General features: G+C 49.1%; 1 protein-coding gene across 4 annotated transcripts in view; it reads right to left on the bottom strand.

The window, feature by feature from the left end:
* Positions 1–26,156, bottom strand: part of Wwp2 (WW domain containing E3 ubiquitin protein ligase 2) — a 126,746-nt gene continuing 100,590 nt past the window's right edge. For 3 of the 4 annotated variants that reach the window (XM_046434646.1, XM_046434644.2, XM_046434647.2), the window contains 15 exons: positions 20,219–20,393; positions 13,700–13,754; positions 10,605–10,686; positions 9,931–10,059; positions 9,444–9,519; positions 9,163–9,234; positions 8,855–8,943; positions 6,999–7,158; positions 5,480–5,613; positions 5,023–5,163; positions 4,248–4,368; positions 3,831–3,935; positions 2,572–2,668; positions 2,315–2,387; positions 1–1,897 (listed from right to left, as the gene is read on the bottom strand). In XM_046434646.1, the coding sequence (XP_046290602.1) occupies positions 1,798–1,897; positions 2,315–2,387; positions 2,572–2,668; positions 3,831–3,935; positions 4,248–4,368; positions 5,023–5,163; positions 5,480–5,613; positions 6,999–7,158; positions 8,855–8,943; positions 9,163–9,234; positions 9,444–9,519; positions 9,931–10,059; positions 10,605–10,686; positions 13,700–13,754; positions 20,219–20,393 (1,609 nt within the window). In that variant the 3' untranslated portion in view covers positions 1–1,797. Of the gene's footprint in view, positions 1,898–2,314; positions 2,388–2,571; positions 2,669–3,830; positions 3,936–4,247; positions 4,369–5,022; positions 5,164–5,479; positions 5,614–6,998; positions 7,159–8,854; positions 8,944–9,162; positions 9,235–9,443; positions 9,520–9,930; positions 10,060–10,604; positions 10,687–13,699; positions 13,755–13,849; positions 14,138–20,218; positions 20,394–26,156 lie in introns of those variants that run through there. The other variant, XM_046434648.2, reaches the window with a different exon arrangement.

The following is a 26,156-nucleotide window of genomic DNA, read 5'->3' as shown; positions in this document are numbered from 1 at the left end:
CACAGCTGCTGATTGTTTATTGCACAAGAAACTGGCAATACCAAGGCAGGGGTGGGCATTACAAAACAACCCAGTGACCAACCCCGGGCTACCGTGGGGCATTCTGCACAGACACTTCAGTTATATACACGTTTGCACGCGCACACACACAAACACACACGAACAGCCGTGAGCCTGATGCTCCCAAACCTTCCTGGCAGCTTGCATCCCTACCCACCCAACAGAGCAGCCTTCGTCGTGACATGCGCTGGGAAGTACTACAAGTGACTGGAAGGGAGGAAAAGGGCTGAGCTGCAGCGAGCTGAGCCACTCAAATCAGCACGTGCAACATGGTGGACACAGGCTGCACCTCCACGGGCTGGGGAAGAATGAGATGTGGGAAGGAGAGAATGTCCTCAGAAGGCTCCCACGACCAGTCTGAGAGCCTGCCTGGAGACTCAGAAAGCAGGTCTGTAGCTGGGGGATCATCCTAGAACCCTGGGGGCCTGGACTAAGGAGTACACCACCATCCCTCCTGCAGCATCCGGGAGGAGCCTAAGCACCTGCAGATTTCAAAAGCAGAATCCCCAAAGCAGAGGCGTCTGGTCTGCCAGCGTTGGGAGCTCCTGCTGTGGGTTTCAATGGCATCATTTCCCACCTGCAGATAAAGCCTCACATCTATGCAGAATGAACACACTCAACGGGGCCAGGATGTGCTTCATTCTAAGCAGGGGACTAACAGGCCACCTGGAGCTCCAGGGGCTATCAGGGAGGGACAGTCCAGACCCATTTACTCCTCACTGGGGGCCAGCGGGGTGACTGTATCTAGCAAAGGGATCTTGTCTCTAACAAAGGTGTGACATTGGGGGTGGAACTCAGGACACCAACCCTTTCCTTCAAGTTCAGGGACTTGGACGCTGTGCAGTGGAGCCACGGAGTCAAGCCCACCTGAGTTCATGGAACTGCTAAGCAGGCTCCTGAGAGGAGCAGCTCTTCTGGAAACTCTTGGACCAAGGGGGACAGGGCCCTCAAGGCCCCAGGACATCTGGGGCACCAGCTCCTTGACAGAAAGTGACAGCAGCATATCAAAAACAAAACAGAAAGCAACCCTACACACAAACGCTTCAAGTTTATGTAAAGGACAAAAAAGTCTGAGGGACTTTGCTGCCTCCCCCTCCCCCTGAGACCCAGGCGGGCAGCTTGTCCAATCCTTGGTTTGCCAGGCAGAGACAACCTGAGCTGATGGCACCGAGTCCCTGCGGCTTCTCTGTGGCTGGAACCTGCCAGGAAGGGAAGTGAGGTGAAGATGGCCTTGACACAGGCTTTCCCTCAGAACCACGCTTCATACGGATCCCTGGAAAGTTCTATTTAAGACAGAACCTCTTTTGCTGGCAAAGACCCTTGGCTTTCTCAGTGCAGAAGAAGCCACCCGAGTAGCCAACCTCCTCGCCTAACTAGCCCGTGAGGCCTGGGCTTCTGCTGCAGCCCATCAGGGCAGGGTGTGTTCCCTCCACACTCAGACACCCAGGATGGTCCTAGGGGAGCGGGAGGGAGTTTTGCAGAGGCCAGTCCTCAGACTTTGCAATGGGTGATGGGGTCAAAGGTGATGAGGGGCTTTATTCCAGACTACCACCAGCGGGTAGGAGGGAGGGGGCTGCAGGGCCTCCTAGGGTCGGGCTCTTCTGCCACCAGCATGACGACAGTGTGGTTCCACGCAGGACCATCATCTACAGGGGCCTCCCAAGGGCTGCATGGCCTGTGGCCTCCAGGCAGGTAGGACTCAGGACTACATGTGTGCTGGGGCATGGAGGTGGCTTGTTACTCCTGTCCGAAGCCCTCAGTCTCCTCGATGGCATACAGCAGCTTCTCTTTTAGTTGTTCGTAGCTCTTGTAGGGTGGGAGGTCCAGGCGGTTGAAGCTGTTGGGAGGGAGAGCAGCATGTAGCATCATGTAGCCAGGACTCCAACAGCTCTACCCAGGCCTGGCTGAGCGCCAGCAGAACTGGTTAGCCAGACCCCAGGTTAGGGCGGTAGAGGGCCCACCATGCCAGGACCCAGTGCTATCTAGGTTCCTAGACCTTCGGGGAGTTAGCAGAGGGAATGGGACAGTGGGAACAACACTAGAAGTGGGCACTTGGGGAAGAAGCTCTTGCCTACTGGAACAAAAGTGTTTCAGTGTGTAGAACTTGGCATGTTACGGCCCACCTCTCCAACCCAAACCCCTATGGCCATGCCAATGTCAGAGTCAAGGCTCTGGAGCTGCCACACATTTGGGGCTGGAAGGAGCTCATCTGGTCTGTGAGGATCCATCACTTCCACCCAACCAGCATGCTCACCAGGTGTGGCTTCTGGGCAGCCAGGTTTCCTTGCCAACCTTGTCGATGCAGAACTTCTGTGGTCCGTTGCTCCCTGTTATCCAAGGCAAGACAACCGTGCATCAACAGAAGTAGCCTTCCCAAAGCAGGGCCCTCCAGCTCCACCCACAGATGCTCAGTCCAGCTCAAGGGGGCCCCAGCTTTTCCCTCTCCCAATGACTTGCTTCCAGTGACTATTGTCCCCAGCCAAGGCACCAAGAGGGCAATGGAAAACGAACCGATGAGTTCAACAAATCCCCCAACAGGCAGGCGGCAGGTTCCAGTAACAAACTGTAATAGCCGGATTCTTTTTTCATTGTCCATCTCCTTCACCACCTGCAATTTCACAAGCCAAGGCACAGTCAAGAAACCCGCTCGGTCTGTGATTCCCTTAACATGCAATGCTTTACCCAGCCAGGGCCCTCTATGGGGATGAGGACACAAAGCCACCTTGGGCAGGGTGACAGCCACCAACCTGGGAAACCTCAAAGTTGCTTCTCTAAGAGGTTGTGTCCATGAGACACCTTGGGTCAGGCATCCTCTTCCTATCCAAGTTCCACTTTAAAAAATAGACTAAAGATGGGAGTGGCTGCTTAATGGGTATAAGGTTTCTTTTGGGGGAAATAATGTATTCTGGAACAAGACAGTGGTGATAGTTGCACAACACTGTGGAGGTTCTAGAAATCACTGAATTGTTTGTCTTAAAATATTTAAAATGAGCCAAGCATGGTGGCACATGCCTGTAATCTCAGTGACTTGGGGAGGCTGAGAAAAGAAGATTCTAAATTCGAGACCAGCCTCAGCCATTCAGCTAGATTTAGCATCTTGGCTAGACTCTGTTTCAAAATTTAAAAAACAAAAAAGAAAGAAAGAAACAATTTTAAAAAGGGCTGGAATGTAGCAAATTGGTAAAGAACTCCTGGATTGGATCCCCAGTACCAAAAAATACACATAGATATTTAAAATGAACTGAATGTTATGTGAATTTCACCTCCCCCAAAAATTTATACACACGTGGGCACGTGCATACAGACACATATACTAAAGATATGTTACTTTTCTTTTTTAGGTATGCTATATTTCATAACAACAATGGAACCCACACATATAAAGAACGGAAGTCATTAAATACAGGATGACAAGCTCATCCCATGTCTCTGGAGCCTAACACCTGTCTTCCCATCTCATCTGCCATATGACCAATGGCAGCTGTACTTTCTGCATGAAGGTCCCCCCACTCTCCCCCAAAGCACAAGGCTGACCATAACCAACCTCTTGTCACATGTCCTGGCCCCAGTCCAGCCACAACAGCCTCCATTTGCTGGAGGCGGTGTATCCCCTTCTGCAAGTGGGGGAGGTGAACAGCATGCCCAAGATAAAGGGTCCTTAAACCTGAGGTCTAATCAGGTCCTGTTTCCTCTGGGTGACTGCTAAAAAAATATCCCTCCCTGTCACAACCCTTGTCCCCGATCCACTGAGGACAGGAGCCAGGACCCACCTGCCAGAACCACTGGATCTGCTTGCTGTTCTTGGTGTAGTGCCGGTAGACGGTGTTCTTCTGCCAGTCGCTTAGGTCTATCTCCTGCATGCCGCACAGCATCAGCTGCAGCCAGGAAGATGTCAGTGGCCCCAGTGCCAGCCGCCACCCACCGGAAGGGCCTGGGGCCCGTACACCATGTCACTTCTCACTCGCAGGTGAGAGTCCCCAGCCTATTCAACCAGCTACTTTTGCAGGTTCTTTCAATGCCATGGGTAACACCAGCCCTAGTGTCGGGGGCGGGGGCAGAGGACCCCAATGAAAACCATCTTCCCTGCTGCCTCCATCCTGCTGAAGAGTGCTGGTGAGATTCTGTGGGTGCACAGGGAGCACCTCAAGGAGCAGGAGCTGCGGGTCCTAACGACCTTCAACACTCACCTCCAGCTCTTTCTCATCAAAGTAGCGCAACCACTCCAGGGGGGCCACCTCATTGAAGCCATCCAGGAAGGCTTTGGTCTGCTCTTCCACGCCCCGTGTGAAACGCCAGTCAGTCAGCAGCCTAAAGCCAAAGACCAGTCACTGGTGGAGCCCAGGACCCCATGCGCTCCCAGCCTGCCCATGTGACCATATGACACAGCAGCAACAAAGGCTCTGAGAGTCAAATACCAGAACCAGTGTGCTGAAGGCCTGGGCACAGCCTCACAAACCTCACGGTGACCCCGAGGTCCCCCCTCCCACTGCCACTCGCTGAACCTCAAGTGTGTGGAAATGGGAAGATTAAAGGACTAGACCAAGAGGACTGAGGGTCGTACACAGGAGGTTTGCACATTAGCACTGAGACCATGGATTTAAGAACACAGGACACAGCCATCTTCCTGATCAGGGGAGAGATGGCAATGTCTGAGCTAAGCATCGTCCAAGAAATTCCCTGCAGTCGGGAAGTCCCCCGCATGCCTAGCAGAGCAACCAGCAGCAGGTAACCAAGCGTCTGGGGCTCCAGAAACCCTCGTGGCATCATCACCTGACCAGCCACAGGCCACCCACCAAGGCAGATGTGACTGGGAGGTTCCTGCAACCTGGGGTGTCCAAGAGCCCAGGAGGGCTCCACTTCAACCAGTGGAAGCCTAGTTGAAGAGGGCACCCAGGAGATGAGAGAACCTGCTGGGTTCAAAGTTCAAACCCCTCCCCATCCCTCCCTGGGGCTGAGACTTACATGATGTACTCTTCCTTATTCTCCTCTGTGACTCGGATGCTCTCGCCACCTTCCTTCAGTTCGTGGGTTGTCACCTTGCCCAGGATCTCCATGTCCTGGATGAAGAACAGCTCCAGACCACACTCTTCTAGGTTGTTCTCTCTGGAGCACAGTAGGCCAAGGAGGAAGATGTCCATCTTAGCAGGGTCTTCCTGTGTCTTGCCCCACCTCTCACTTTTAGTGCCCACAGGGAACTAAGGTGGCCTAGAATCCTGAACTGTGGCACAGGACATCTCCTGATGCAAGGAGAGAACTCTAGGACCATCCTACAAGGGACCTAGAAGCTTCTATCTCCATAGGCACTTGGAGGGGCTGGGCAAGTGCTCATCGGCTTCTGCCAGAGGAGCTCAAGGTTACGGGTACCCACTGCCCAGACAGAGCCCTGCCTCCCTCAGCCCTGGGCAAACAAGGGGCTTACTTGATCCAGACAATGGAGTTGTAGAATTCAGGGTCAATAGACTCCAGATCTTTCAGGGTTGGTCTCTTGTTGAGCATCCGCTTGTAGAAAGGGAGAGTGAAGCCTGTGTCAATGAACTTTCCATGGTACAGGGCCTGAGGAAGGAAGACACATGGCAAAGAGGTTTGGCCTTCTTAGGACAGCGCCCAGGACAAGCTCGTGGATGCTCCACATCGAAGGCCACTGCTACCTCCCCTCCCTGATAGAACCCGAGCAGCCAGGTGCCTCATAGGCAAAGGGAGGGCCCGGAAAATAAGGACTACTCTGTCCTGATTTGGACCTTGGGATGGATTCTCGTTCCACCCTACAGGCCACAGGGACAAGTGGAGCCAGCTCATTGCCTGCACAGCACGCCAGCCAGGCTACTCCCAGGCCAGCAGTGGCCTGCCCCGTGGTCTTAGGGAAGACTTGTTCAAAACAGCTCCAGGTGGCAGCCCTGACTCACTGGTGCTCAGAACTGGTGGCAGAGGTGGCCAAAAATAATGCAGACGCACGGATGGAGACAGCTGGCGGCCAGCAGTGAGTAATAGTCTAGGGTTTCACTAGTCTGTCCCATCAGCTTTGGGCCAGGCAGGTCTCTAGACCTGGGAAGAATGTGCCCACTCCCGGAGCCTAGCACCTTGGCCAAGAACTTGCAGAGGAGGGGAAGCACCATATTTAGTCACAAACCCTAAGGGCCCTTGGGTCCTCCAGAGAGGGGAGCGGGGCAAGACACTCAGGCAGTTAGGGGAAGAACGGAGGAAAGTCAGCTCTGAAGCATCTCAAGCCACCCAGCAGGCAGCAGGGCTGGCTCTCCGAAGATGCTCACTATGGGGAATTGGCATGACCCTCTCTCCACAGTCACACCGAGCCCCTATTTCTAGATAGATACACACAGACCATGAGCCCTGCCCCAGGATGGGTGCCACCTAACCTGGCATGACCTGTCTACAGCAGCTCTATTCTAAGCCCATGCTAATTCCAAATCCCCTTCCAGAATCCCTCAGTGTCTCAGTGGGACACTCCCAAACACTCCCACCCACTGCTCAGGACAGACGGTGGCACCTCCCAGAGACAGGCAGTAGGAGGTAGTTACGGATTCACTCCACTCAGCCACTGTCCCACCTCCGCCATGGGGACTCACTTAAGGTAAGTGAAGCCCATGGCCCAGGGACCTACGCAAATCAACACAAGAAATCCTTCAATGACTCCCTGGTACCCCACCCCTGGTGCCACTGACAGTTCCGATTTCTCCAGAACTCTCTCTAGCTCTTTGTATTTTCAGCTTAGGAGATTATGAGGAAGAGGGGTGCGATCCACAGTGGGGGTGCCAGTCCATGGGACTGCTCCTTGGGCCTGGACTGCCTCGGGTGGCCAAGGGCTGGCCTCCTCAGAGGCTGCCTTCCTGGAGCCTCAGTGAAGAGTGAATTTCCCTGGCGCCCTCGGCATGCTCCACCAGGAGGGGGAGGGGAGGAGGAAGGCACTCCTGGGGCCCCCTTACCATGGCGATGAATCTGCCAATGAAGCGGAAGTAGGTGAGGTGGTCGGGGTTGATGGAGGAGGCGGGGTTGATCTGCAGGCAGTAGTTGTTCTTGCCCGCATATTCAAATAAGCAGTACATGGGGTTGAGCACCTCGTGGGACAGAAGGAAAAACCACTCTCTGTGAGGGAAGAGAGAAAACAGGAACAATGGAGCCTTCCATGCACCCGCACAGCAGTTGTGACTCTGCCATGTGTCTCAGGCAGTCTGGAGACCGTGTCCTGAGAAGCGGAGTCCACCTCAGTCAGTGCCCAGACTATGCAATATTATCAGCTGGGCCATGAGCCAACTTGGTTCAACCAAGTATGAACCAGGACAACAGCACTTTCAGATGATGCTCAGGAAAACCTGTGTGCATTCCTGTCAGCTCCAGGTGGTACATTCCAGGACTTTTTTCACAACAACCAGACCTTCCAATGGCAAAGGGGCTCCCTGCACCCCGATAAACCATGCACAATTGTGTTGGCTGTGCACTGCAAAAGGGCCCTATGTTAAAGTATCATAGACATGCACATTTATTACAATTTTTCTGCAAAAGTGCTATATGACAGCAACCTCCACCCTACCTGAGTAGGCAGCATAGGTGAACAGTGGTTACATGTTCCCGAGTCCTGAACCACGACAACTCTGTGATTCATGCTACCTCCAGGTCACAGACCTCATTCCCACTTGCTCTTACACTTCACCACCCCCTCACCCCCACCCCATCACCACACCCTTTCCCACACTTCCACATGCATCTGAAGCAACACCATGCCTCAGCATTTATTTGCACCCTATGTACAAGCCTCAAGTTAGAATTCAGAGTCCTTTTGGGCTTGAACTAAGCCGGCTGGGGGACACCCCAGGGGCTGGTCCCTGGCTGCTGGGCTGTGTGTGGCTGGGTCGACGAGGAGTCCGATGCAGAGGGTGCCCCAGTATCCTGTCCGTGGTTCTACCCTGTGGTAGAACAGCATGACGTAACCTACCATAGGGTAAAACCACTGGCAGGACACAGAGAGAAAGAAACACAGGGCGGGAGCCACACCAGAAGCCACCTAGCAGAGCTTGGGACCGAGGTCACCATGGGAAAAGAACAGGCCATCCACAGGGCCAGTGCAGAAGGCAACACCACCAGCAAACAGAGCACCAGAAGCGAGTCAACCCAACACCAAGTGAGAAGACAGCCCACACCGTGAGGGTCAGCGAGCCCGGCGGTCCGCGGCCAAGATGCTCCTCTCTGTTGAGCCTTGTGCCCTGTTGTCCAAGGCAGTGCTTTCCCAGAGAGCCTGTGGACCTTTGCAGGTCGATTGGGGTGAGGGTAAGATAGTGCTCTGACTTCTTTCTAGGGTTACATTAGCCATTTTAACTTTGTTGACCCCGGACACTTGACGTGCAGCTGAGTACAGATCAAGACCTCTGATCACGACAGCTCTCCCACGCCATGCACTCTCAGACACTTGACTTCCCTGCTCTGGATGCCTCGAGAGGAAGGGAAGTCTAGGGCCAAATTTAAGGGACATCCACACAGCTGCTCAGCCTCTGTCCATGGACACAGCTGGACTGGTTAATAGAAACAATAACACGGGGGCTGGTGAAAGAGCCATGTCCTGAGCCCGTCCCCAGGAGCCCCAGCCTCTTGGGACCCAGTAACCAAAGGGCTAATGCCTGACCCTGCTCCAGCACCCACTGGGACTGGCCAGAGTGACATTTAGAACATCACCTGAGTGTCCCCTACTGAAGATGCAGAAGAGCTTTGGGAATGAATGTAAGGTGAAGGTGGCCTTCTGGCCACAGGGAAGAGGGAGGCAGCGCTCTTCCAGGGCACCCGAGCTCACCTGGCAATGCCTCCATAGTCCAAGCCCTCCTCACCACGCATTATGATGTAGAGGCGGCGGCGCAGGTCGTAGGGTTTCATGTTCATGATCTGGAGAGAGAATGCGTCTGGCCAGCAAGTAGGGGAGGGGGTGCGGGGGTCGCGGGGAGACAGGGGACACTGAGGCATACTGTCTAACAGACAGGCTTCCCAAGGCTCAGGCCTGGAAACCCTACAATGTGGGCTCAACAGGTCGTGCGACAGAGGAGGCATTAGCAGAAGGAGGGCTAGCTCCTGCCCCAAATCTCAACACCATGATTATTCTCTAACCTGCTGGAAAGAATCCTCAAAGAGTGTCTGCCTGGAAACACTGATCTTCACATGACTGGGTAGGGCATTTGACTGAAAAGAAAAGGAAAAACTTCAAATCAGAATCCCATGGGGTATCTGCTCACTGTGGTCTCCTGTCTGTAGAAATAGGCATCTCCCCAAGGATGGGAACGGGCTTGCTCCCTTAAGACAGAGGCATTCCAAGGCCTGAGCTGGGCCGGGAAATTTGGCTGAGAGACTGCAATAGCCCACCTCAACGGGGCCCCAGAACCAGAACTCACATGACAGAGGAAGCGGAACTGGTGATATTTCCACCGAAAACTTCGGTCGTAGGCACCGGGGGATCCTTGCTTGGTCCTGGGAAGAGCAAAGGTGTTCGAGAATCTTTGTGATTTTTCAAAAATATAAACAACCTGTCTTTGTCAGCCCTAGGGAAAGGTGATGCTGTGTGAATTTAAAGATGAGTACAGTAAAGCAAAAGAGAAAGGAAGTGTCCGCCGTTAAGAGCGCCTAAGAGTCAAAAAGAATATCTAGAAACAATGCCAGACCTCTTGCTTTCAGAGAAATATTACTGGTACTGTTTGTATTGCCCCTTCCTCAATAGGACTGCCCCTTCCTCCCATCCCTTTGAGGTGAGAACAACACTGATCACTAGAGAGCAGTGAGCAGCACAGTGGTCATGGGAACCAGAGCTGGCCTCCCCAAGCCAGCTGAACAGGACAGAGGCCTGTGCTGAAGGACGCTGCTATTGCCTGTGAAAGTTCTTACCCAGACTCAAATCCTGGGCGAGGATCCTTGAAGGTGGTGGTACGAGTATTATGGTCCACAAAGTACCGCACCCCCTCGCTGGTGTACTTCATCTCCCATCCTGGGGGCAGAGCTGGTTCCTGGATCATCCTGGAAGCATAAGAAAAGAGGGTGCAAAGGCTAGCCCTACCTTCTGGGCCTCTGTTTAGGAGGCTGGGGTCCTCCAAGTGCTTCTCTGTTTCAATCAGGATCTGTACAGCCCGTGACAGGGCCCTCAAAGGTAGGTACCTGGCATGACCCAACTTGTGAAGACCTAAGACATAAGCAAAAATACCAGCCTGGGTGGATGGCATTAGTCTGAGTGGACACCAGAAATCCTATGACACCAAGTGCCCAGCCCTGCTTCTTGTGGAAGCTGGGGGTTCCTTCATATCTTTTCAATCAAATTCTCAGCACCCTACTCAATCAGTACTGAGAACTGCAGCACCTGCTGGTGGCCACCCTCCACCCACTGGGAAGGTCTATCTGAGGAAACACTTTCCAGCTCTCATTAAGCTGACACTATATCCTGAGGGTCTCAGGGCACTTGTATATGGCTAAAGTCTCCCAACATCGGCATTGCAGGGTGAATGCAGTCCCAGACCCCCTGGACAATGCTAGAGCTGCACAGAAGCATGGCCTGACCCAGTCCTCACCCCTGGGTCCGAGGGTCCTCCCACTGGGTAGTGCGCGTGTTATGGTTCACGTAGTACACCCGTCCATTGTCCTGTCTCTTCTCTGCCATGGGAGAAGAAAGGAGAGCGAGCACAATCAGAGTCAAACATCATAAGTCAGTACCTTCCCTCAGCTCCCCTGTCTGGGCGCTGGGTCTCAATCTCTGCCCCAGGAGTCAACCTGTTGGAGAAGTTTAGCTTGCTAAAGCCTGGCTCACTCACACTTGGCTCTGGGATAAAGGACAAAAAGAATCTTTCCCTGTCGTTGACGGGAGGGATACATACAGTTCCAACCTCTGCGACTGTTTGGTTTGTCGGAGGGAAGGGGTGGTGTGGCGGCACTGAGGGGGGCAGCCTGGCGGAACCAGAGGCATAATTGCATCCAGCTGTGTGCAGTAGGGACACCCTGCCAGCCTCCCCCCAGCCCCAGAGGGTGGGGTAAGCCACCAGTGCCAAGTGGGTGGGAGAAAACACCGAGGCAAAGCTCCAAACTCCAACAAAGTCACCTTCCTCGGGAAGTTTCTGAGCCTTCCTTTCCTGAGTCTGTCCCAGAAACAAATGATGCTGATGGCTCTCTCTCTTTTACAAAGACAGAGTGAAATTGAAGAAAAGACAATAATCAGTTCCAGAAACTACAGGGAACCCAAAAACTGAAAAGAAGCAGAACTTCTTCTGAAGCCCCCACCCCAGGACCAGGCTGCACTAGTCCCAGTTTTGGCCCCCAACCCATCTCCGTTCTGCCTTAATGCTATCTAGTACACAACTGGATTTCTATACATACAGACGTTATTTGTCAATCACACCTTAGCAAAGCTGGGAAAATACGGTAGAAAGAACAGGAGGCAGCTGGAACGCTGCAGAGCTCCCCTACCAGACAGCATGGGACCAGCGCAGAAGGCAGGCTTGCCAGAGGTTCCTGAGGGACAAGCCGCTCTCAGTCCAGGAGCTACTGCTTTGAACTAGCTCCTCCATGGCTGCTCTGCAAGGGGCCAAAGCCAAGGCCAACCACCAGGCCAGGGGATCTGTCCAGCAGGCTTGAGGCCTGGTTCATCATGGCTGGCACTGCCTCTATGCAGGGGCCTCTGCCCACCGAGCAGCCTCACTGTGTGCAATGAGAGGTGAGCCCTTCGATGAGCACAGCTCCACCTGGATCCAGGATCAAATGGTCTCCAGAGCATTTGTCACATGCCCAAGGGCAGAACTGCCCAGGTGCAGACATGGATCTAACCCCACAGTGTCCCAACTCCCAGAGGAGTGTGTGGGGACCACCATGGGGTCTTCCCTGGTTTGGCAGAAAGGAACCCAGGATCTGAGGGCAGCAGGAACACCAGCAGGCTGGCCTTCAGTGATGCTCTATTTGACCTGGCTGCTCTCTCTATCTTTTCTTCCCCTCCCTAGGGAGGCAGCAACCCCTGCCACAGACCAGGGGATGTCAACATGGAGCCCAAAGGAAGGTTTCCTGGACTCTGGTCACAATGTTCTTTTTCTCATTTTGAACCATCATGCGTTATGTGGTGTTTTCCGATTGTTTATGAACAGCAGTGTCTAACCAATACTCCCCTATTCCCATCTCAAATATTTTCCCACTTAGCACCTAGGAGGGCTTACTGGTGACCATCATCTAGCAAAATTGCTACAGAAATAAACGCACTGTCTGGGCTCTACCACCTGCCTCTACGGAGCCAGAAACAAATGCAGGACCCTGGCTCCAGGTCACCCACTGCCAAACAGCATTATAGATTCTTCTTTAGGCTGATGCGCTTTCCCTGTCTATGCAAGGACTGAAGAGGCTTTGCCTTCTCACACTAGACTTGCTGCAAATCCCTGAGATAACAATGACCACCCATTGGTCCTGGGAGCCAGGCAGATCATCTGTGAGCACAGGGATTCCCAAACTGGAAATCAAGAAACATATGGAAGCCTCACTAACTGATATCTCCCACTGGAAAGACAGAAGAAGGTCCTCTTGGAGCATGGTGGTAATTGGCTAAGTGATACCTGCGGGTTCAGGGGAGTTGATTCACCTCTTAAATTACTACCAGAGAGCAGCTGTGTCTGCATCCAGAGGATACAGCCCAAAACAGAACTTCTCTAGGCAGGTGCCCATCCTATCATTGTCCTCCTCCCAGAACACACCTGCCCACCTCTGTGGGAAAGAGTACCCAATGCAGCTTAACACCAACTGTGAACACCACCAACCAGCAACAACTGTCTTCTGCTGGCCTCTCCAATAAATTAAAGATCACACCTGCTGATTCCTGTGAAAACTGCCCTCTTCAGGCTCAGGGGCTCTTGCAGGGTTGAATAAAACCCTGCCCAGTTCATAGAGCTACCCCAGTCTCACCATCCTTAATGATCCCTTTTTGCATGGCCACTCCTTCCTAGAATAGCCTTGAAGCCCGTAATCTCTCCTAAAGCATGGATACCCATCCCTTAACTCATTCTTGGCAAATTGCACCCAGGACTCGGAAGAGGTAAGAGGAGCTAGCAATGACAAGAAAACCCAGCATGGTGTTATTAACTAGCAACACTGTATTTTCAGAACCACTAGCCCGTGCTCAATCTGCTTCCCCGCGGCCTCTTTCAGAGCTGTGTCACAAATAAGAAAGTGGCTGCTATTAGTCAAAATTAGGCTGAAGTTTTCCAACATGTCAGAGGCAAAGAAAGGGTCATGAGGGTGGCTCTCCCTCCAGCCAGAGTTACAGACCCAAAACATGGCCATCTGGAAATCAGTGTCAAAATATTTTAGTGACAGGATAGATTCCTGAGACACCTAGAAACTCAGGACCCAAACTCAACAGTCCTATAGCTACTTGGGGATGTCTTTCTTAGGGTCACACTCCTTTACTTGTGGCAGGTGAACGCTACAGAGGCACATGGGAGCTTGGCTTCTCCTCCATGCTGCCAGCTCCATTACTGGTCATGGCTCAGGCTGGGCATCCCCAAAGTGTGTGCTGGAGGTAAGTGACACAGGAAACTTAGGGGTGGGAGCAAGGACAGAAGACACGCAGGAGAAGAGGACAGAGCATCTGGTCCTCATACCAAGGGCTGAGGGCACAGAAGAACTCAGTACTTACCCCAGCCAGGCGGGAGCGGGCCCAGGGGATCATGGTCAACTGAAGGATTCGAAGACTAAACACAAGAAACACAGCAGAACACAGAGGTTAAAAAAAAGCCACCAGTTAAAAATAAATAAATCTATAAAAATAAAAATGCTAATGACTCACTTCCACATTTCAATACTTCACAGAGGATGCAGGGAGCCTCAGGTGGCATCTGCTCCTCTCGAAAGTCTTTGTTTAAAAAAAAAAAAAGAACTCTGCACAGAGAGCCCAAATGAGTTTGGGGAAGGGTGAGCGAGGGGGAGGAAGAGGTGTGCAGAGGAAGGTGGGCCAGGGCGGCAGATGCAGGAACCAGCCGGGCATGGCAGGAGGGCTCCGGGCAGGGCAGCCCAGCTAGCTAGCTCGCCCACGGCCTCTGCTGTGCTCCTGCCCGCGACGGCCAAGGCGACTGAAATCACCACCACCTCCAACTTTCTCCAAGAACCACACACGGGAGGGGAAAAAATATCGCAGGCCTTTCCAATGAAATCATTCCCACAAGCCCTGCCCACGCCCAGAGCTTCCTGGCTGGGGCGGGACCCTCCTCCCTCTACCTCAGGTCCAGCCCCCACCGCCTCCTGGGTGTGCAGCATCCACCCAGACTGAGGGTACATTCATGCCCCAAGCCCCTCACCTCCCCCAGGAATGTTTTCCTTCCCCTTCACAAAGCACCTTTATTCTTCCCTGCCTGAACCTCAAGTTGCTTAGTGTTCTCTGTCTGCCTGTCTGGGGAGGGGGACGGGGGCAGGGTGACAGGAGAGAGAAGGGGGAGTCGGCTCCAGGACTTCAGGGTTGCTGTTTACATTAGAGCCCCCACCCCCAGCCTAATTCTGCTCCAAGGTCTCTGGGGAAGGGCTGCAGAGGATGGAGGTTCTCAGATCCTCCGGGGCAAGAGGGGTGCTGTCAAAAACTTTTCATAGTTAAATAAAACAAGGATTGTTCTGCTTATTCTCCCCCTACCCCGAAGCATTTTTATTTCACTTACTAAAATTTAATCGTTATATTAGGGGATCAAGTTCTAAATGCAGACTTCAGACTGCCGGGCTGGCCCCATCTGGGGTGATGGAGCCACACACGGGCAGGAGGATGAATGGAGCTCAGTGTTGGCTTGAGCAAACATTGGTAGAGCTCGACTGCCAACGAACCCCTTTTTGCAGCCCTCCCTCCATCCCAACTGAAAGGACAGAGAAACTTTCTTTCCAAGGTGGCAACACAAGCTCCTCTTCCAAGCAAGTTCCAACAAAGACGTTTAAGTCTTGAAGCCATAGGTTCCTTCATGGGACAGGGCCCCCTTTCAGCTCAGGTTCTCCTTCCCACATGGAATGATACTGCACAAAGGCCGGGAAAGCTGGCCTGGATTTAGGGGATTGATTTAGGGGATTTAGGGCAGTTACCACCAGCCTCCAGGATGGGCTTAATTATCTCCATCACAATTCACATTTATCTAACTACTGAAAAGCATCCCCCCAACTCACAACAGTCATTTTGGTGTGTGTTTGGGTGCTGGAGGGGTTGGGGGTGATGGGGCACAGCATCTCATCAAATCCAAGTTCCTTCAACTCTGGGGAGAAATCAGCTACCACCTGGTTCCAACTGAGCTTCAGTGAGCTTATAGTCATTTTTTGCTTAACTCTACAAATCAACAGACCAGAAGGTCTTTGCTGACAGCATTGAACCAGGAATAAAAAGTATTTATCTGTCTTTTTTGTCCCTGAGGATTGAGCCCAGGGCCTCACACATGCTAAGCGAGTGCTCTACTCCTGAGCCTCTCTATCCCTGCCCTTTAAAAAACAAAAACAACAGCAGAAAACCATTTAACAGTACTAGGGATCAAACTCAGGAGCATTCCACCTCTGAACTCCACCCCCAGCACTTTTTATTTTGAGACAGGGTCTCACTTAAGATGCCCAGGCCTCAAACTTGCAATCATCCTGCCTCAGCCTTCCAAGTAACTGAGAGGAGAGGCATAGGCCACCACTCCTAGTTTTTTTCTTTTCTTTCTTTTTTTTTTTTTTTTCCTCTTGAGACTTGGTCTTGCGGTACCCAGGCTAGTCTTGAACTGTTGATACCAAGTGATCCTCCCACCTCAGCCTCCTGGGCACATGGGACTACAGGCATGTGCTTATCAGCCTTTTCCTGGATCCTTGTCTTTTTTTCTTTCTTTTTAATATCCCAACACACAACGTTGGTTCTCTTTCATTCAATTGAATTTTCACGTAGTTTCCTTGGTATCCTTCCATTCTCACCGAATCAGAGCCCTGCTAGCTGCCCTCCCCACCTTTAAGGGAAGAGAAGAGCAGACAGATGGGGAAGAGAAAGACCAGATATCGATGAGCACAAATAACATGAAATCAAAATCAATGGAGGCTCAAGCTCCTAGGACTTTACTCCTAGGACTTTACTAGCAAAGCACTTGACTATATTGGATATTTCTTCCCTAAGGTACTTACTACAACTTGAAATAAAAGAAAACCTGAAGGAAAGAAGTAATTAGAAGTTGAGGAGAAACAAAAAAATAAAGAAGCCATCATGGCCAGAAAAGTTAAAAACCCCATGCCTCCGATGAGTCAACCATCAGCCCCTTCTCTTCTAAGCATACTTCCCTGAAATAAGGGAATCCAAAGTGTCTCATGGTGCAGAGCCGTAAAAATGCACAAATAGAGCAAGGAGGATTACTACCAGAAGAAAGATCCTGGGATGTGCAGGTAATTCCAAGGGATAGGTCAGCATCCTTTATGACTGGAACTCAAAAGGAGTACAGCTGAACCATTTTCCCGGGGAATGTTCCCGGGTTGGCAGATCTGGGGTGCAGGCCATGAGCCAAACAGCTCACGTGAATTCAAGTCTCTTGGGAACTAGGCACAAAGTCCCAGTAATATTTTAAGATACAAATTCAGAAATAAAGAATGTCTAGCAAACACAGCCGAGGGCAAGAAAGGTTCTGGGAAGGGCGTAAAGGTTGCAACGAGGAAGGAAGGCATCAGGGTTGTTTTTTTGCAGGATGCACTCAGTGAACTCAGAACAAAACACGGGTTCTGGAGAATTCCGTCTGAGGGGCTCTCTGCAGAATAAGGAGCAAGTTGTCAGTTTCTGAATAGTGCAATTTGATTCCACATGATAGGAGCCCCAGAACCATCAGTATGAGCCCTGCAGACCCTGGCTTCTTCTTTTAGTCACAAGGTGGGAGATGGACAAAGTGGAAATAAAAATAGAGGTGCCCTGGAAACAGTAGGCTGCACGATGGGTCCTGGCACAATGGCACAGCACACAGTCATGTGTGCCAGCATCCTCAATGGACCACAGCAGGAACTCAAACGTGGGACCAAAGGAGAGTGCAAGGGTGAAACAAAAGTACAGGCACATTAGGAGTCAGGGAAGGAAAACCTGCCAGAAATATGGAGAACAACAACTTAGAGAACATGAAAAAGATGTGCATGGAGGCAGACAGCAGGAAGGAACGACAGGAGACTGCAATCTGGGATTCCCTTGACTCCCATTTTGAACTGTATTTCATGTTCTCTGCAGTGCAGCAAAGAACGGAGGAGGAGGGGAAACTGCCAGTACAGTATCAGCTCTTAAGTCTTCCGAGTCAAACCCTGGGCCAAGGCCAAACCCCAAAATAACTGTATGAAAGCAACCCTTCTTGCTTGTAACCAGGACATGGCACCATAGCAAACAAGAGGGGAAAACCAACTCCAGAGGGGGAGAAAAAGCAACAGAGAGACATTGAGAGCAGACCAAGAACAGATTCCCACCATATTTTTCAATATAAGCCTTGTTTCTCAGAGAAAAGGTAACCCCTAACCCTAGGCAGAACCCTCCTATGTCCCCAGCTGAGCTGAGAAAACCGTTTTAGATTAAGGGAAAAAAAAATGCATTGAATTTTTACTTCTTAGAAGCCCTCCAAGTCAAACTTCTACCTCTATAAGCCTGAAATTATGTCACAGAAATGAGAGGCAGGCAACACAAAGAATGTTCCATAAAGACCAAGGGGCTGTAAGCACCAGAAGCTGTGGATCCTACCTCTAGAACACCAAACATTTCAGTCAACCTATGGAACCTCTTTGATGTATGGTATCCATTAAAGGAATTTTTTTTCTTAATTAAAGAAGTTGGACAATCAGGGAGAGAAAACCATGTGAAACCCCAAGATGTATCCTTGTCAAAGGACAGATCAAAAAAGAAAGATGCTCCAGATCTTTCCAGTTTTGCAGCCAGGACCACCCAAGAAAATGGCAGGCAAAGCTTTTGGGAATGGGCTCAAGAGGAACAATCTCTGAAATGCAGAGAGTGATGAGATTGCATCCAATTTTGAAATAAGCCAGAAGTGGATGCCAGGCATGCTGTGGGATGGGCAGCATGGCATAAGGACAAAAACAGTGCTGTACTTGGCAAGACCACCAGGGCATCAGCAGCTGTAGGAGGACCCTGGAAGCAACTTCATATGATAAATACCTCACTTTCTGCTCATCAAATTGTGGTCCTTCTCAGTTTCCTCACTTTCTGATGAGCAATCAGGCCCCATAGACAAAAGGGACTAGGTCACCAAGGGAGATGTTCCCATGATTTAAGGCTGATGATGGAGCTCCTGCTTTGGATGATTGGGGAAGAGCCACAAATGAAGGCAAAAGTGATTTAAATTTGTTTTTTAAAAAAAGATTGCTATTCAATTAAATAGAATTAAAGATTTTCTGAGTATCTAACTAGGATAGAATTTAACTTAGAAATGGATTATAGGATTAAAATTCATTCCAAATAGAAACAAGGTTATACGTGGTAATTAAAAGGCCTGGTCCAGCTCAAAATGCCATCAGTCTGCAATACACTGACCCATCCTGTGCCTCCATGAACCTGACCTTGAGCTCTAGGTGCCCTGGAAAACACAATCAGAGCTCCAGTTTGGAAATCCACCTCTCCCTGGCAGAGAGCCTATGTAGCAGGACTCCTCCCAGTTCCAGGTCACTGGTGGAGGCTCCAGTGAGATGGAGGCTCCAGGAAGTGGGGCTGGGGGCTTCTACAGGGCATAGTGTAGGAGACCATTAGATGATTGGGACCAGCACACCATGAATTCTGGACTAGAAGGTTTAAATGTTATTCTGTGGGTAATGACCACAGAGGGTTTGAGCCAGCACAGTGATGCAATGAGAGTAAGGCTTTTGAAGACTGTTCTGGTTGGGAACAGGCAGGACAGACAAGGGAACGCCAGCAGAGGCGACTCTGACAACTGGACAGGAAGGAAAAAAGAAAGATTTAGCATCACATAGGAGACTGTATTTTTGTTGTTGTTGTTGTTGTTTTTTTGAAGGGGAGATACTAGAGATTGAACTCGGGGGCACTCAGGCACTCAATCACTGAGCCACATCCCCAGCCCTATTTTGTATTTTATTTAGAGACAGGGTCTCACTGAGTTGCTTAGTGCCTCGCTTTGGCTGAGGCTGGCTTTGAACTTGTGATCCTCCTGCCTCAGTCTCAGGAGCCAATGGCATTATAGGTGTGCACCCACCATGCCCAGCTAGGAGACTGATCTAAACTTAGGGTCTACAAAGTTTGTAAAGGGCCATTCTATAAATGTCTTAAGACTTAGAGGGCTATTCCATCTCTGATGACTACTCAACTCCACTGCAATAGCACGGAAGCAACCCCAGTCAGCATATAAACTGGGTGTGACTGTGTCCCAATAAAACTTTATTATTGGGGCTGGGGATGTGGCTCAAGCGGTAGCACGCTCGCCTGGCATGCGTGCAGCCCGGGTTCGATCCTCAGCACCACATACAAACAAAGATGTTGTGTCCACCGAAAACTAAAAAATAAAAAAAAAATTAAAAAAAAAAAACCTTTATTATCAAAACCAAGTAGTGGGGGGGCTGGGGCTGTAGCTCAGTGGCAGAGCACTTACCTACCATGTGTGAGGCACTGGGTTTGATCCCTAGCACCACATAAAAATAAACAAATAAAATAAAGGCATGCTGTTCCATCTATAATTACAAAAAAAAAAAAAAAAAACAAGTGATGGGCCAGTTTGGCCCCTGGGCTATCGTTTGTTTTAAAGGTCCTCCATCCTTGAGAATCTGTCACATAGAAAGATCTAAAGAAAAAAAACATAGCAGCAGTAGAAAAAGAAGAACTGGGTGACTGCTTCCATTCAGAAAGGTGAGGAATGGACAAAGTCAAAACTGACTTTCAGGTTTCAAGTCAGGGAGAATGGACTGAAATGAAGAGGAAAGAAAAGAAAGTCAGTCTTGAAAGAAAGTCTGTGAATTTAGCTTCAGACATGTTTATTTCTTAAACCAGAGGCTGGACATGGAGTCTCTAAGTTAGAAACACTGGAATTTGAGGAATCTCACGGTGATGAGTAAAATCCCCAGGGTCAGAGCACTGACGTCTCCAGCGATTGCTTCTGTGCTCACCACTTGGGTCTACAAAGAACACGTGAGGTTGTACATTCTCAAGTGCAGGGAGGCTGCCCTCCCTTGTAGCAGGCCCCTGTCCTCTCACCTGGTAGAGGAATCTCTGGCTGAAGTGCTGCATGGCCCCCTGGAGCTGATTCCTCTGTGACTGCCACTGTTCGTAGTTCCGCACATATTCAGCTGTTGGTCGCTGCCAGGTGGTGGTCCGAGTGTTGTGGTCCACATAGTAAAACCGCCCTCGGGGGTCTGTGCGTTTTTCCCAGCTGGAAATATTCAGTTTAGAATGAATATAAGGACTACCCCACCCTCACCAATTTCTAGAAAAATCTCAGGATGGATGTCAAGGAGGGACCAAGGGAAGGCCAAGTGCAGCACAGGAGCTTGGATGCACAGCAAGGCAGGCCCCTCCTTCAGAGGCCAATGGGGCTTAGATGATCATGGTAGATTGTGGTTATCCCAGCAGCCTCCTGATTTCCATCTGGGGATCCCTGTAGCTCTAGGGAAACTGATTCTGTTCCCAGCGCCGCAGATGAACAACTGGACAGGGAGTGGGCATGTGATCCAATCTGGAACAATCAAGATGGAGCTCGGCACTTTTGCTAGTATCGGGGAAAAATATAGTCTCTGGGTCTATCTAACTTCGAGTGAGGAAGCATACAGTCCTGGGAGCCAATGGTCATCATTTTGAACCCAAGCATAGTTTGAAATTGACCCAGAAGATGGCAGAGCAGAAAAATGGAAGAAAAACCAGCTCCTGGGTAATACTGTTGAGCCATCAGATCAAACTTCACATGAAATCAGGATTTATATCTAGAATTTTCAGTTATATAAGCCATTAAATTTCCTTCATTATTTAAGCAATTAGATACTAATTTTTGTTACTTGTGACTGAAATCATCCCAATATAAGGTGTCCATGGAAACATTTGTATGGTCTTGGGAAGAAGAGTAGGACTCTTCATGTTATCTTTGGTGAGGAAGCGACCTTTCCAAAGTTGGTTCTAACATACCCACAGACAGGGAGGGGCCCCAGTCAGAAAGCAGAAAGTCTCAGCTGCACTTGGTAAGCATAACTTGATTTCCACACACATGGGGAAGAAGCGACCAAAAGAACTAGGAGGGAACTTTCCAGCAAGATGGAAGTTTTCTACATCTTTTTTTATTTTTATTTTTTGGAGGGGGCGAGTAGAGTACCAGGGATTGAACTCTGGGACACTCAACCACTGAGCCACATCCCCAGCCCTACTTTGAATTTTAATATTTAGAGACAGGGTTTCTCACTGGTGCTTAGCGCCTTGCTTTGCTGGGGCTGGCTTTGAACTGGCAATCCTCCAGAGCTGCTGGGATTACAGGCATGCGCCACGGCACCCAGCTAGTTTTCTATATCTTGACGGGGGTGGGTTACACGAGGGAATGCATTTGTCAAACCTGGGAAATACAGCACTGTGCCTCTCACTGTATGTAGATAATACCTCAGAGTTAAAAAGTGAGCTTGGATCTAATCAAGCCAGCTTATCTAGCTACCAGCTTATAGGAAAGACAAGGGACAGAGGAACATATTCCACAACACCACAAGGTCATAATCAGCCATATCCGAAGTAAAAGAAATTCTACAAGACAAATGCTAAGGTTCTTCAACAAATAAATGGACTGAAAAAAAAAAATAACAAAGAACAGGGAAACTTATAGATCAAGAGAGACTTAAGAGACATATTAGCGAAAAGCAATGTGTTGACCTTGGGGTTGGATCTGATTCAAACAAGTCAAGTATAAAAATATTTTTAAGACAACTGGAGACACGGAACATGACTGTGTATGACATAACATAAAGAAATGTTAATAATTGTGGTGGGTGAGATGAGTGTTTTTGAAAAATCTCATTTTTTTTTTAGAGACATACATGATATATTTTGGGATTGATGGATATGACGTCTAGAATTTGCTTTAAAATTCATCAGGTCCTCCCCTGAAAAGCAGGAAGTCAGATGAGACAAAATGGTTTTAATTGTTAGAACCAGAAGAGGGTTGCAAAGGATTCACTGTACTACTCTTTCAAGTTTGAAATATGCTTGAACTTTTCCATCAGAAGTTTGAAAAACCAAGAGGGAAGTAAAGGATTAAAAAAAAAGAAAGAAAGAGACACCAACAGAAGAAAACAGGACTAAGATTATGCAAAGGGAAGCTAATGGAGATTACACGGTATCACCCCACACAACTGCAGATCCTGCTCCCTGACTCCTTTCTCATTTCTGCTCATCTGGAGTTTTATGTCACTTGCATAATCATTATGATCCCTTCATAATGATCCTTGATGTTCTGAGTTAGCCTCTCAATTGGCTTTTTTGCCATCATTTCAATAATCTTTTCAATTTAAAACTCATGACCTCACTAAAAGTGGTCTCCCCTCAAGCAGTTCCCAGACCCAATGGCCTGCTCCCAGATTGGATCTGGATCCTACCTGCCACCAGACAGCCGTACCTTGATAACTTACTGTCCCTTTGTATTCAACTAAATGCTACAGCTCTCCCCATATCTAAGTCTTCCCCACATTTTCTTCCCAGGGATGATACTGTACCACATTGTCCTTGCTGACTTCAGAATATCACTTAGTCCAAGTGCTTCTTGTTTTGTTGTCTCTCTGCCCTTGACTTTCCATTTCAATATCCAGCCTGTACCACCTCACCCCTGGACTACAGCAGCCAACCTGAGCTAATCTCCCCATGCAGAATCAGACTATAAACAGCCATCAGAACTACCACATTGGGTTGGCTTCAAGGTCCTGTTGCTGCTCAAAAACACTATAGGTTCCTACCACCCATAAGCCAAGGTCTGTTAGTTAGCACTCAAGACTCACAACAATGTGGAGCTATCCACCACTCTCATAGCTTCTCCAAAGTAGTCATTTGTATTATTATCAAAGAAATCACCTCTATATGGCTTTCAAATGTGAACAGGACAACAAGGTATATAATGAAAAATATGAGCCCCATTGCTCATTCCTGGTCCCCAGAGGAAACTACTTTCGACTCTCACCCGCTTCCTCTATGTATGTATGTATGTATATCCATGCCTCTAAACATCATGCTGTTCCATTATTTATTTCCCCGTGTTCCCTGTTCCTTATGGACTTTCCACTATATAAGAGAATCAAGTTATTATATTCTATCCCTCATTACACACACTGCCATCTCCTCTCCTCATCCTTAAATATGGAAAATCATTATTAAATCAATATTCAGCATTTATATTGTGATGACACAGAATACTAGAAACACACTTCCTACTCAGGTAACTCTTTTGCTTTTCTTCTGGAGGTAAGAACTGCCTTGTTTCTTTCTGCTTGGCTTCAAGAACCTATCACTAATTCAGCCCCAGATTAAAATACAATATGAAGCTGAGCCAGTGGATGGCAAAGCAGAAGAACAGAAGAAAAGCCAGCTCCCTCATAACATCGTTGCCCCGCTAGATCCAGCTTCACTTGAAATCAGGACTGACTCTAGACATAATCTCGATGTCATCTAGATGTAATGTCTAGATATAATCTAGGTGGCATCAACCCCCCAGCCACATCTTTTCCACACTCTTCATCTAATTTGTATACTGCTCTCCATCCTCGTCCTGAGCTGTCTCTCCTCTTCCTGCTAGAAATTTCCACGTTCTCTCAGTTGAGGCCCCTGTGTCCTACATCCCATGGCTGCTTCTTCCTCTGCTTCCTCTCATTTGGTGGAATAAACGATCTAGGAGACTCCCATGAAGGACACACCAAAGTTAATATTTTGAAAGCCAGAATATCTAAAGATGCCTTTATTTGTACCCTCACACTTCAATGTTAAAATGAATAAAAGGTGATTTAGAAGTTGGTTTCAAGACAGGAAGTCATTTTCTGTCAGCATTGTGATGGACTCACTCTACAGCTATTGTAGCATTCTTAATTCTTGATCCTTTCTTGATTTTTTAAAATTTTTTTGATCATTTCTTATCCTATTTCTGATCTTGCTAGAACCAGTATTCAGATGCCAGATCTCCTAAATTCAACTTCTAATTTTCTTATCTCCAAATTTATCTTTCAGTCATTCTCCTGATTTTTTTTTTTTTTTTGTGTGTGTGTGTGTGTGGTGCTGAGGATTGAATTGCATGGGAGGCAAGCACTCTACCAACTGAGCCATCTCCCCAGCCCCTGAATTCTTTACTTCTGCTGTCACACATAGTAACTTCTAACAGCTCTTGCTTCCTGAAGGGATCATTTCATGGCCCCCTGTTCTTGTTGCACAGAGCCCATATTTCTTCCCCAAATCTTTGAGGGTGTTAATCACAGTTGGGTTTTCCTTGCTGCAGTTTGTTTGCTTTCAGCTCTCTATACTGTTTTCATCAAGTCCCTTTTTGTCCCTTTCTGCTGATTGTTGGCTGCTTGTTCGCATTTACAAGAGAGCTACTACCATGCGACTGGAAGCTCAGAGTGCTCAGGTGGGGCTGCTGACTGTAGCTCCTCTGCACAGTGGTCAGGCAGAGGCTCAGCTGTTTCATCAAAAGGTCCCCACATATGACAATCTGTAGTTCTTTCCTTTAGACTGATCATTTTTCTTAGCAATAAAAAATTTCTAGTCTTTTTCCTGAGGGCTGAATACCACATCCTCACTTAATCCCTTTCTCCAGTTCATTCCTTCCTACAGCTGTGGCTTGTCCCTAAGGCTGATTCTGCTCTCTGAGGAGCTTCTCAGGGTCAGCAGGAGGCTGTGTGTGCCTGTATGTTTGCGTGTGCATGGTTGGCCAGGAATGGCATGATGGCCGACAACCTGACAATCTAACCACTCACTGCACAAATTTTCAACCTTCAGGCTTCAATCTCATTCCACAGCCCTCCTTGGTGTCTGTAATAGCTGAGGTTTCCCAGGGCTCCCCGGGGCATGCTGGCCAGCTTCCTGCTGGACACCTCATACTACAGACTTGGGTTTCCGCTTTCTCAGCTCTGCCATTTATCTCTCAGCAACTCAACTTATTAACATCTCCTCCATATGCTGTTTGCCTCTTTCAGTCCTTATTTTTTAAGTTTTCTGATTTTTTTTTCAGACCTTTATTGCCATTTCTGTGGGTTTTCAAGAAGAATGGAAACAAACATTCAACCCACATGTTTAACTAGAAGTCCTCTGGACTTCAAACTTCTAAGCAGCATAACCCACCTTTCGTTTCAGATGAAATCTAATGCAGACTCATAATACATAAAAATGGCACAGTGGTTGGGGACCCCTTCAGTCTTTTTGCCATCTTTGACTCCAGTGGGCATCACCAAACCCAAGGGCCTCACTGGACACACTCTGAGCATCTTTGTTTCACACCAACCACTCACTCCAACAAAACTGCTCTAGGCATCATTCCCCAAACATGTCTTTCACATTCCACATACATGCTGCCCCTCCACTCTCCCTCTCAACCTGGATCGCCTTACCATTCTCTTAGGTAAGTCCAGCCCTTCCTGCAATAGTCTGATCCACTCTCTGTGAGGCTCTCCCTACCCTGACGTTCTACAGTGATCTCTCTCTCTGCTTACTTCTGAGCACTGCTTAAGAGTGACTAAGGAGCAAGTGACCACATTCATCCTACCAGGTCCAATTCATTGCTCCTGGATAAAATGACCAGTCTGCCTACATGTTTCCCAGAGATTTGCTATAAGGGAGGGCCCTACTAAAGTGAATCCTCTTGCTCAATCTTGCTCCTTGGTGACTAAATCTGCTGAGACAGTGGCTCTATCTATAATTTCCAAGTTGCTCTCACTATGGTTTACACTTCTCTAGGGCAGAACTTCTCCCATTATTCAGCAATAAAATCGTAAGAATTCACTGTGTTCTCTCTGGGTTCCCTACTATTACTAGTGAATTAAGAGCCAGAGGCTCAAAGCTCTTTGCCTAAAACTCAGTAAGAACTAATAAGTTGGAGGAGAACATTAAAACTGTCGTAGGAAGAACAAAGATTCATCTAGTGTCCCACCTGAACTGAATTTACTTAAAGAAAATTTAATCTCCAACCTTCCTT

This window comes from Marmota monax, unplaced genomic scaffold, assembly GCF_021218885.2.
Source record: "Marmota monax isolate L192 unplaced genomic scaffold, Marmota_monax_Labrador192_F-V1.1 WCK01_AAM20220418_F8-fsc00024, whole genome shotgun sequence".
Lineage (NCBI taxonomy): Eukaryota > Metazoa > Chordata > Mammalia > Rodentia > Sciuridae > Marmota > Marmota monax.
Note: the sequence above shows the minus strand (reverse complement) of the source record. Positions and strands in the feature narration are given on the sequence as shown.